General features: G+C 42.9%; 1 protein-coding gene across 1 annotated transcript in view; it reads right to left on the bottom strand.

The window, feature by feature from the left end:
* The window catches only part of TRMT2B (tRNA methyltransferase 2 homolog B), a gene marked incomplete at its 5' end in the record, with an annotated part of 83,996 nt that overhangs the window by 58,800 nt on the left and 12,227 nt on the right, over nt 1-12,969 (bottom strand). Inside the window, 6 exon segments of the mRNA XM_067722701.1 lie at nt 709-828; nt 1,038-1,158; nt 2,537-2,638; nt 2,809-3,023; nt 3,288-3,382; nt 4,565-4,711. Coding sequence (XP_067578802.1) covers nt 709-828; nt 1,038-1,158; nt 2,537-2,638; nt 2,809-3,023; nt 3,288-3,382; nt 4,565-4,711 — 800 coding nt within the window.

Raw genomic sequence — 12,969 nt, 5'->3', positions numbered from 1 at the left:
CAGGTATTTTGGACAATTTAATTTCTGAAAATACTGCATTAAAAATGCATCTTGGGGCTTCCCTGGTGGCGCAGTGATTGAGAGTCCGCCTGCCAATGCAGGGGACACGGGTTTGTGCCCTGGTCCGGGAAGATCCCACATGCCGTGGAGCGGCTGGGCCCGTGAGCCATGGCCGCTGAGCCTGCGCGTCTGGAGCCTGTGCTCCGCAATGGGAGAGGCCCGCGTACCGCAAAAAAAAAAAAAAAAAAAAAAAAAAAATGCAACTTGATTACTAAGATTTGGGGCATCCTCTTAAATTTTGTACCTGATGTGGGTTGCTTTATTTGCCTCATCCAAGACCTGGCCTTATAATTGACTCTTGATGACAGTATAATGACTTTTTTATTTCTTTATACTTCTGTACACTTTCCAAATTCTGCACAATAAGCATAACAATAAGGATTACTTTGACCATCAGGAAAAATTAATTAATTAATTTTTTGCGGTACGCGGGCCTCTCACTGTTGTGGCCTCTCCGGTTGCGGAGCACAGGTTCCGGACGCGCAGGCTCAGCGGCCATGGCTCACGGGCCTAGCCGCTCCGTGGCATGTAGGATCTTCCCGGACCGGGGCACGAACCCATGTTCCCTGCATCGGCAGGCAGACTCTCAACCACTGCGCCACCAGGGAAGCCCAGGAAAAATAATTTAAAAACGAAGTCAAGACTCACTCAATGATGTTCCTTGTGATTTCACCATGGGGCTTGCAGGAAACAAAAACTAGTATGCGGATGGCCCCGTAGTTTCGAATGGCTTGAACCACCTGGTAATCTAAAGGAAGAAACACATTGCTATTAATATAATTAAACTATCATGGTCCAGGTTATCACAAACTTGCAACTGGCTGGCACATAGCACTGGTTAGGAAAAGAGGAGAAGCAGGTTCAGAGCCAGCTCACTGAGAGCAGCCTTAACATGGTATAGAAATGAGAGACCAAAGCTGGTGGACATCATGGGAATACCTAACTAGCTCTGTAGCAGGAAATCTAGTCATCCTTACGCAGTCCCGGCCCGGGCTGGGTTCACTACAGCAACAATTAACTGCCCATCTTCCTTTGACTTCAGTAGCTGTGGCAAAATCTTCTCTGCTCGACCAGTATGGAATTCACAGTTGGTGATGCCTGCAAAAGAGAGGCCCACGTGCCATAACTCAAAATGTAAGCCAAGCAGTTGGGGGTGGGGAGCTTCAGCTTTATAGAAACGTACAGAAAGCAGGGAGGGCTCTGCCATCTTCCCTTTAGATCTAACATACTTCTGCATAACAATGGAAGAAATGCTTTTGGAGCTGCTTCATTTTTTCCAATGCGCTTTCCCTTGCAATATCTCTGTAGGCCTTTCAGCTTGAGAGACTAGATGTGTTATTTTACAACTTAGTGACTCACACAGCACATAAGGACCTATACCAAGAAGAGAACCTTGACTATAACTCAAGTGCTCCTTCTGCTATATTGGAGGCTTTCACATGGAGCCTCAGGAGCTGTCTAGAAGTGAGGTAGAGGGGAAAGAAAATCTTTTTTCTATGTTGCAGTTTGGCCTAAGACTTTGTTCAAAGAAAAGGTCCTACTGCTAAAAATAGTTTGAAACCTATTGTATTGTTATGATGCCTCATGAGTCTAATGTCAAGAAGGCTCTTCTATATTATTCAAAGTTTTGCCAAGTTCCCTTCCTATCAGCTAGGCTTATTCCTTCCCTTAGGCTTTTTCCAGATAGAAACAAAAAGATTAGGGAGGGATAAATTAGGAGTTTGGAATTAACATATACACACTACTATATATAAAATAGGTAACCAACAAAGACCTACTGTATAACACAGGGAACTCTACTCAATATTTTGTAATAACCTATAAGGGAAAATAATTTTTTTAATGAATTTATTTATTTTTGGCTGTGTTGGGTCCCCGTTGCTGTGCCCGGGCTCCCTCTAGCTGTGGTGAGTGGGGGCCACTCCTCGCCACAGTGCACGGGCCTCTCATTGCTGTGGCCTCTCCCGTTGCGGAGCAAAGGCTTCAGTAGTTGTGGCTCGCGGGCTCTAGAGTGCAGGCTCAGCAGTTGGGGCGCACGGATCCAGCTGCTCCGCAGCATGTGGGATCCTCCTGGACCAGGGCCTGAACTCGTGACCCCTGCATTGGCAGGAGGATTCTCAACCACTGCACCACCAGGGAAGCCCAGGGAAAATGATTTGGAAAAGAATATATATATATACATATGTGTGTATATATATATATATATATATATATGTATATATATATAACTGAATCACTTTGCTGTATACCTGAAACTAACACAACATTGAAATCAACTATACTTCAATTTTTAAAAAAAAGAAAAAAAAAGGGGGACCTCTTTTAGAAAGTCATCAGGATCCAACTCTGAGCACTCCAGAACACCTTCCCTTCCTCCCCACTCATGGATACAGTAGATGCCCTTTCCCACACAACCGTTCCCATAGTACAGAAAAACTACAGCTCTTAATTTCTCCCCAGAATGTGAGCAGTGTACCATTGAAGGCTACAGTCCACCTGGCATCCTCTACCGCCTGCTCCACCAACTCAATCCCAAGGACCTAGGAGGTATACTGAGCCAGAGAGAGGCCAATCACACCTGGGGAAGTAGGAGAGAATAAGAGGAGGGTATTTTATGGTATTACCAATGAGGTTATGCCTGCACCACTATCACCACCTCCCCACCTCGGCTGCAAGGGCCCTGGGTGCTGCGTGGATGGTGTTGGGGAGATAAGCTGCATGTTGATTCTGCCCTGGGCTGCCACTTGCCAGTTACACAGCAGATGTCAAGGAGGATGGTGTTAGAGTTCACTCCACTCAGCTCCCCCATAGTCCGATACAGTATCTCTGCACCAGCAATGTTAACCTGGAAAAAGGCATCTGGAGAGATGCAGATCTTCAACCCCAGGAGATCTTCAAAGATGTGGGGTTCCCCAAACAGGAGCTGGTAGGGGGACTGCTGATGGCTGCAACGGGTCGTAGTGCTAGAAAAGAATAAAAGAAGAAAGCACCTTGGAATGGCAGACCAACCTATCTCTAGTGGTTGGTTGGAGAGGGAGGCCCCAGCATCTCAGCTAGGAGACAAAGCCTCCATGGCATGGCCCTGAGAGCTCTGGAGGAGTTTCCCTCTCAGGGGATGGAGGTACATGCAAACACTTGGTCATCAGCGGCGCTGCCTCAGTAATCCACAACCCAGACTATGGCAAGCCATCAGACTGAGGCTTGCTGTTGGGCTGTCCCAGGTTTACCTTTCCTGGAAGTAAAGTGATGTCAAGTCACAGACTGCTCCTGGCCCTTTGGTGAAAAACTTCTTTACAGTCTCCTTCTGAACACAGAGCTCCTCCTGCCCAGACCACAAAATCAGGAGTCAAGCAAAAACCCACCTCTGACAAATTTTCTCTCCAAGCTCTATGGTAATCAGCCCTGCAGTAGTCAGACAAGAAGGCACATTACTCAAATCCTATTATAGATAACACTTAAAGCAATGTTCTGTAGGACCAAAAAAAAAAAAAAGCTATTTTCACATCTCAGCAGAAGCACTCCTTTGCTTATTGGCTTTTGACAAATGCTATACAACAGACATGGCACTTTCTCTGGTTTGAGCCTCTTTAATAGTTCTCTAAAGAAAGTGTGAGAGTTATTCTTGTTGTAACCTAGGAGCTAAACTAAGCTTTTGTCCCATCACAAACAAGCAATAACCTTTCAATTCCTTTCACACTTCTCTACTTCAAATATCCCATCCACCCATCCAAACACCACCTCAGAAGACACACGTCCTAAGAGAAAGGAAAGAAAGGGCACGGAACAGAATGAGCACAGTAACTAAATCCTTTCTTCAAGTTCTAAACGTTTTAAAATTCTTACGTCACTACAGAGAGCCCTATCCATCAGCTAGACACAAGGACATATGACAATAAACTATGTTGGAGCTATAGAGTTAAAAGGCCAGGAATCAACGACCTGGGTTCAAGCCCTATAGCTTTGCTATTTACTAGCTCTTTAACCTTGCGTACCTCTATGCCTCCATTTGCTCAGCTGTGAAATGAAGGGAACAATACCTCTCCCTCTCCAGCCTACTTCACAAGTTGCTTGAGATGATCACATAAGTATTAGAATATTTTGATACAGGCATGTTTGAAAGCTCTAAGTGTATTACAAATGTAAAAGTATTATGTAGATTATGAAATTCTGACCATATTCTAATCTCTATTAAATTGGCTTCTGGAATTAGTAGAACACCTAATAAGTTCTGTGGGCAAAGTTCTTGTGAAAATCCTCAGGAGTCCTCACATGATAATTAACTTGGTAACCTAGCCTCAGTCTCTTTGGTTTCATTATGCCAGCAGCATGGTTAACAGGATCCTTGCCATCTCCTCATCATCATCCCCAACCCTTCTTTCCAACCCATACATTCTATGGATGCATTGTTTCTGCTATCTTCCCTGAAACCTCCAAATACCAACTGCAGCATATTGATAGTAAGGGCTGCTATAGAAGCTGTTCCTTATCATCCTTTGAGTCTCACCTGCCTTAATTCCTGGGGATGGAAAGAGATGATGGCCATTGTGTGCCCTTGGCTATTGGTGTGGGCTATGAGCTCACGCCAGTACCCACCTTCACGAAACAGAAGGCAGGGCTCCAATGGGGACTGTTGAAGGAATACTTCGTAGTACTAGGAAGAAAACAGTACTATTACACAGGCAAAACTAACAGTTTGACAGCTCATTATTCATGCTGAGCGACTGTTACGGGCTGAAGCGTATCCCCCCCTACACACAAATTCATATGTTGAACGCTTAGTACCTCAGAATGTGACCAGATTTGGAGACGAGGTCTTTAAAGATGTGTTTAAGTTAAAATTAGGCCATTAGGGTGGGTCCGAATGCTGTGGTTTCAGTTGGCCACGCTGCTACCCCAGTGGGCCCACCACACCAGTGGGCCTGGAGGACAGTATCAACCCATAGAGGATTATTCTCAAGCCTTAAAATTTAGTGGAATTTGCCCTGCTAGGTTTCAGATTTGCTTGGGACCCAAGACCCCTTTCTTCTTTCTGATTTGTTCCTTTTGGAATGGGAATGTCTATCCTATGCCTGTCCTACGATTGTATTTGGGAAGCAGATAATTTGTCCAGCTTCACTGGTTCACAGCTAATTCTGTCTTAGGATGAATTATACCTTGACTGATACCTCTCATCCACACTTCATTTAGATGAGATTTAGGACTTAGAGTTGATGCTGGAATGTGTTAAGAATTTTGGGCTGTTGGAATGGGGGTGAATGTATTTTGCATGTGAGAAGAACATGAATTTTGGGGGTCCAGAGGAGAGTGTTGTGGGCTGAACTGTGTCCCCCTAGGATTCATACATTGAAGTCCTAACCCCCAGTACCTCAAAATGTGACTGTGTTTGGAAATAGGGCCTTTAAGTAGGTGATTAGTTAAAATGAGGCAGTTAAGGTGGACTCTAATCCAATCTGACTGTTGTCCTTATAAGAAGAGGAAATTTGGATACACAGAAACATCAGGGATGTGCACGTGCACAGAGGAAAGCCCACATGAGGACACAGCAGAAAGGCAGCCATCTGCAAGCCAAGGAGAGAGGTCTCCGAAGAAACCAAACCTGCTGACACCTTGATCTTGGACTTCCAGCCTCCGGGACTGTGAGAAAATAAGTTTATGTTGTTTAAGCCACCCAGTCTGTGGGATTTTGTTATGGCAGTCCTAGCAAACTAATGCAGTGATATAAGAAACATGATCACTGCCCTGCAACCTTACTGAGGGATCCTATCCATGACAGCCCAAAAAGTATGTTCCATGAAGGCTCAGAGTTGTATCCTGAGTCTAGCACATAACCAGTGCTCAATAATTATTATTGAAAGAAGTTATGAAACAGCAAAGGTATCTGTATGAAGAATTTCAGCTTGTTGTGTACACAGCGTGGAATACAATAATCATCCATTTCTGTGAATTCCTCCTGGCAGCAATTCCTAATATACTACTAAGCTGCTATAATTCCATTCTTACTTATAACTTCCTGATGTAAGCCCATTGTTTCTGTATTTCTTCATATAACCAGGTGCCAACTAGCTTAGTTGGATCCTTCATCTTCCCCTGGTAAATACAGGTCAAAAGCAATCCTGATTCAGTGTTGAGATATCAGAAATCCTTAAAGCCAAACTTCAAACACAAGCCAGTTGCTGCCACAACAGGACACACTATCTGATCTACTAGGTCCTCTTGTTTTCATAATGCATGGGTTCTGGATCCACTGCATTTTCACACAAACCCAAAATAGTGCATGGAAGGGAGAGTTACACCAAAAAACAGTGCCACTTGAGAGGGTAAAAATCAATTAAGGGTGCACTTGACCACTTCTGCTATAATTTCATATAAATGCAACATAAGATGCTTAACTATACTTATACTGAACAAATTTTTCCAAATTTTGAAGTTGGTGATTTAAAGAAAGACTGGTTCAACTGTTGTTTACTTGCTGGTTGGAAAGGAATGTTTTCTGGAAGAAGATTCAAATGTCTTTGAGGTCCTAGAAGGATGGGAACTGAAAAACTGAGTCTGACCTGGAAGATAATGGGTAAGTAAATATGAAATACAGCTTCTCCACTGTATGAGCCAAGGCTTTGGTTTCTTCATTTATAAAATAGAGCCTGAAACTCCTATTCTTACATGGGAATGCCTAAGCATCATATTGCAATATACAGTTGACCCTTGAACAGCATGGGTTGGAACTGTGTGGGTCCACTTACATGTGGATTTTTTTCAATAAATATGTACTACATTACTACACAATCTGTGGTTGGTTGAATCTGGGGTTGGTTGAACTCGAGACATGGAACTGCAGATATGGGAAAACCAAGGATATGGAGGGCCAACTACAGTTATAGGTGCATTTTCAACTGTGCAGAGGGTCAGCGCCCCAACCCCCATGTTGTTCAAGGGTCAACTGTATCAAATCAACACACTGTACACCCTAAACTTACACAATGTTGCATGTCAATTATACCTCAATAAAATAAAATTTTTAAAAAGAGTGAAAGGGCCTTCTGGTTCAAATAACAGACTATTCCTCTTTAAAATCCTACTAAAATGAAATAAAGGAATAAAAAAGACATAAATGTACTTAAACTCATTGATCCACCAATTCTCCCTTCTCTCTCTCTTGCATCATTTTCCTCCCTCACTACTGGATCATTCCCATCAATACACAAGCATGTTCTTCTAACTCTCCCACCTTTAAAAAGAAAAGTAACCTTCTCGAACCCACTTTCCCCTCCAGCCACTGTTCCATTTCTCCGCTCCTCTTTGTAGCAAAGCTCCTCAAAAGAACTGTCTATATTCACTGCCTCCCATTCCTCTCCTTCTACTCACCCACTCAAATCAGGTCCCCACCACTCCACCTAAACAGCTCTCATTATGGTCACCAACGACCTCCGTGTCATGCAGTTCAAAGGTCAATTCACACTCCTCATCTTACTTGACCTACTAGCAGCACTGGCACAGCTGATGAGCCCCTCCTCCTCAGTTCACTGTCTTCACTAGGCTTTCAGGATCCCACACTCTCCTGGTTTCCTCTGACCTCACTGGCTGCCCCTTCTCAGTCACCTTTACTGGTTCCTCTTCTCCTCCCAGACCTCTTAAAATGGGAATGCCCCTGGGTTCAGTCCATGTTCCTGTTCTCTTTCTATCTACTCTCACTCCCTTGGTCATCTCTTCCAGTCTCATGATTTTAAATAACATCTACATGTTAACAACTCCAAGATTTCTAATTCTTGAACCTCATCCTAACAGATCCAACTACCTATTTAACATATCTACTCAGATGCCTAATAGGTATCTCAATGCAACATGTCCAAAATTGAGCTACTAACCTCCCCCTGCTCAAATCTGCTCTGCCACAGCTTTTTCCATTTCCGTAGATAGTAACTCCACTGTTCCACTTTCTCTTCCCAAAAACCTAGAGCCATTTTTCACTCCTCTCTTTCTCTTATACCTTTCACTCAATCAATCAAGAAATCCTGCAGTTCTGTCTTCAAGATATATCCACCTCCTCTGCTGCTCCCACTGGGCTATATCATCTCACATCTGGATTACCACATGAGCCTCCTAACTAGTCTCTCCCTGCTTCTACCTTTCCCTGCAACAATCCATACACAATATAATAGCCAGAGTGATCCTGTTTAAAACCTAAATCATATCATGAGATGCCCGCCCCCCAATCAAAACCTCCAACAGCTCAGAATAAAAGCCAAAGTCCCAACAATGACCTCTAAGGCACTACACTATCTGGTCCCCATTAACTACCTTACCTCTTCTCCTATTACTCTTCTGAGTCTACTTTCAGTTCCTCCAGAAAGCATGCCATACTCCTACCTTAGGGCCTTTGCCATGGCTGTTCTCTTTGGCTAGAATGCTCTTCCCTCAGACCTTCACATGGTTGACACCCTCATTTCCTTTAAGTCTTAATTCCAAAGTTTCTCAACCTTGGCACTATTGTCAATTCTGTGTTGTGGGGGGCTGTCCTCTGCACTGCAGGATGTTTAACAGCATCCTTGGCCTCTACTCACTAGAAAGATACCAGTAGCACCGTCCAACTATCCCCCAGTGGTGACAACCAAAAATGTCTCCAACATTGCTAAATGTCCCCTGTAGGGCAAAACTAATTCCAGTTGAGAACTACTGCTTTATTCAAATATCACCTTCTCAATGAAGCCTACATTGATCCCATTTAAAATTACAACCCGCATTTCCCCCAAACTTATGACTTCTCATCCTCCTTATCCTGCTGCATTTTCCCCAGGGCATTCATCTTAGTCTGTTTGGACTGCTAAAACAAAAGTACCATAAACTGGATGACTTATAAACAACAAAAATTCCTCAGTTCCGGAGACTGGGAAATCCAAAATCAAGGTTCCGGCAGATTCAGTGTCTGGTGACAGCTTCCTCAATGACGGCTTCTGTCTTTTCACTGGAACCTCACATGGCAGAATGGACAAGCTAGGGGCTTCCCTGGTGGCGCAGTGGTTAAGAATCTGCCTGCCAATGCAGGGGACACGGGTTTGAGCCCTGGTCCGGGAAGATCCCACATGCCACAGAGCAACTAAGCCCGTGCGCCACAACTACTGAGCCTGCGCTCAAGAGACCATGAGCCACAACTACTGAGCCCACATGCCACAACTACTGAAGCCTGCGTGCCTAGAACCCATGCTCTGCAACAAGAGAAGCCACCACAATGAGAAGCCCACGCACCACAACGAAGAGTAGCCCCCGCTCACCACAACTACAGAAAGCCCGTGCACAGCAACGATGACCCAACACAGCCAAAAAAATTTTAAAAAACAAACAAATAAATAAATGAAAAGAATGGACAAGCTAGTTCTCTGGGTCCTCTTTTATAAGGGCACTAATCCTAATCATGAAGGCTCCACTCTCATGACCTAAGCACTGCCCAAAGGCCCCAACCTCTTAATACTATTACCTTGGGGGTGAGGATTTCAACATATGAAATTTGGAGGGACAGAAACATTCAGACCAGCACTGCACTTATCACCTTCTAACATATTATATAATTTACTTTATTATTTTTTTAAAAAAATCTGTCTCCCCCCACTAAAATATAAGTTCCACAAGGGAAGGGATATTTTCTTCATTATTGTATCCTAAGCACCTAGAATAGTGCCTGGCATTTGTAGGTACTCAATTGTACTTGTTGAATGAATAAATGAAAGAAAGAACAGAGATAATGGGAGAGAAGACAACAAGAGCAAACCAGATAAAAGACTGGAATGGCAACTGACTTAGCAAGATGAAGGAAGCTACATCCGGATTGCCTACAAAGGGGGATCTGATGAGAGGTAAGGCTTATCTGCTCCACACAAGCCTGGAAAGGCTCAAACTTGAAGTGCAAGGAGATAGAGATGGGATAAGGTACAGGGCTTAAAACAGGGTTTGGTTGAAAGTCTGGACATAAAACTGGTAAACAACCTCATCCTACCAAAAACCTCTATCCTTCTGTAGCAGGAGGTTGGGGATGTTTTTTCCCTTAGGAAAAAATGAACACACAAATACCAGGAAATACCAGGCGGAGTGGTGGCACAGGGGTGGAAACAGGAAGATTCAATGTAAATTCTCTCAAGAAACTGAATAGTCCCAGAGTAATGATCTCCCGAGAGAGATATGGGCCCCCACCCACAAGCACCAGCAGTCAAGCCAAGAATCAACAAACCCACTCAAGCTGAACTGCCAATCAATTTAAAGCCTCATGCTTAAACATGAACGGTCAGGCAACTACCACCAGCTACTTGATTAAAGCCTTCATTGCAAAAGACAATACCCAAAACAAACAGGGAAAAAAAATCCCTGAAGGAAGCAGACAATTCAAAAAACAGGAAAAAGGGCTTCCCTGGTGGCGCAGTGGTTGAGAGTCTGCCTGCCGATGCAGGGGACACGAGTTCGTGCCCTGGTCCGGGAAGATCCCACATGACGCGGAGCGGCTGGGCCCGTGAACCATGGCCGCTGAGCCTGCACGTCCGGAGCCTGTGCTTGCTCCGCAACGGGAGAGGCCACAACAGTGAGAGGCCCACGTACCGCCAAAAAAAAAAAAAAAAAAAAAAAGGAAAAAAAGGAAAAAGCAAGATTAAAAAAAATATATATATATATGTGTATATATATATTACATTATTTTAAAAAAAGAAGATGCTATACAAAAGGAACAATCAGAGAACAAGCAAAAGCTTTTGAAAATTAAAAGGTGGTAGAAAAAAAGTCAATAAAAATGTTGGCATTTATTTCAAGAAAATTTCACAAAAAGAAGAACAAAAGGGAAAAGAGATGGAAAATAGAAGAGGAATGAGTAGCAGATTACAGAATCAATTCATGAAGTCCAAAATCCAAATAATAGGAGGTATAGAGAGAACAAAGAAAATGAGAGGAAGTACTTAAAGAAATAATACATCACACCAGTCAGAATGGCCATCATCAAAAAGTCTACAAATACTATATATAAAATAGATAACTAATGAGAATGTACTGTATAGCACAGGGAACTTTACTCAATGCTCTGTGATGACCTAAATGGGAAGGAAATCTAAAAAATAGTGGATATATATATATATGTATAACTGAATCACTTTGCTGTACAGCAGAAACTAATACAACTTTGTAAAGCAACTATACTCCAATTAAAAAAAAAGTCTACAAATAAATGGCAGAGAGGGTGTGGAGAAAAGGGAACCCTCCTGCAGTGTCAGTGGGAATGTAAAGTGGTGCAGCCACTATGGAGAACAGTATGGAGGTTCCTTAAAAGACTAAAAATAGAGTTGCCATATGATCCAGCAATCCACTGCTGGGCATATACCCTGAGAAAACCATAATTCAAAAAGAGTCATGGACCACAGTGTTCATTGCAGCTCTATTTACAATAGCCCAGACATGGAAACAACCTAAATGTCCATCGACAGAGGAACGGATAAAGAAGATGTGGTACATATATACAATGAAATATTACTCAGCCATAAAAAGAATGAAATAATGCCATGTGCAGTAACCCATAGATGGGCCTAGAGATTATCATACAAAGTGAAGTAAGTCAGACAGAGAAACATAAATATCATATGATATCACTTATATGTGGAATCTAAAACAATGATACAAATGAACTTATTTACCAAACAGAGGGCTTCCCTGGTGGCGCAGTGGTTAAGAATCTGCCTGCCAATACAAGGGACATGGGTTCGCCCTGGCCCAGGAAGATCCCACATGTCGTGGAGCAACTAAGCCCGTGCACCACAACTACTGAGCCTGAGCTCTAGAGCCCACAAATCACAACTATTGAGCCCATGTGCCACAACTACTGAAGCCTGCGTGCCTAGAGCCCATGCTCTGCAACAAGAGAAGCCACAACAATGAGAAGCCCACGCACCACAACAAAGAGAAGCCCCCACTCACCGCAACTAGAGAAAGCCCACACACAGCAATGAAGACCCAACACAGCCAGTCATACATACATACATACATAAAATAAAACAGAAACAGACTCACAGATATAGAAACAAACTTATGGTTACCAAAGGGGAAGGGGCAGGGGAGGGATAAATTAGAATTTGGGGATTAACATATACACACTACTATATATAAAATAGAGAAACAACAAGGATCTACTGTATGGCACTGGGAAGTATATTCAACACCTTATAATAACCTATAATGGAAAAGAATCTGATAAAGAATATATATATATATAACTGAATCAGTTTGCCGTACACTTGAAACTAACACAACATTGTAAATCAACTATACTTCAATAAAAAAAATAAAAATAGGGAATTCCCTGGTGGTCCAGTGGTAAGGACTTGGCACTTTCACTGCAGGGGCCCGGGTTCAGTCCCTGGTTGGGGAAGTAAGATCCCACAAGCCACGTGGCATGGCTAAAAATATAAAAATAAAAAATAAATTAAAAAAATAATAATACAGGAAAATTTCCCATGTCTGAAAGTATTAGTTTCCAGCTTCACAAGGACTAGAAAGTGTCCATCACAATTAATGAAAGAAGGGCCACATGATCATGAAGTTTCACGGACAGAGATTCCCTAAAAGCTTCTAGAGAAATAAAGAGGGGAGAGATTATCTACAAAGGAATAGGACTTAAAGTAGCATCCAGGCTTACACAATATTAGCGGCCAGATGACAATGAGACCATGTCTTCAAATTTATAAAGGCAAATGATTCAAACCTAGTATTTGAAATCTAGAAATACTCTCAGTCATATGTCAGGAAAGAACTAAGACATTTATAGACATGCAAAGACTCAAAGTTTACTCCTAGGCACCCTTCCTCAGGAAGCTAATGGAGGTTGTATTCCAACTAAATGAGGATGTAAACCAGAAAAAGGAAGACAGGGGATCTGAGAAACAGGGGTAA

This window comes from Pseudorca crassidens, chromosome X (assembly GCF_039906515.1).
Source record: "Pseudorca crassidens isolate mPseCra1 chromosome X, mPseCra1.hap1, whole genome shotgun sequence".
Classification (NCBI taxonomy): Eukaryota; Metazoa; Chordata; class Mammalia; order Artiodactyla; family Delphinidae; genus Pseudorca; species Pseudorca crassidens.
This window is presented reverse-complemented; position numbering and strand designations above follow the sequence as displayed.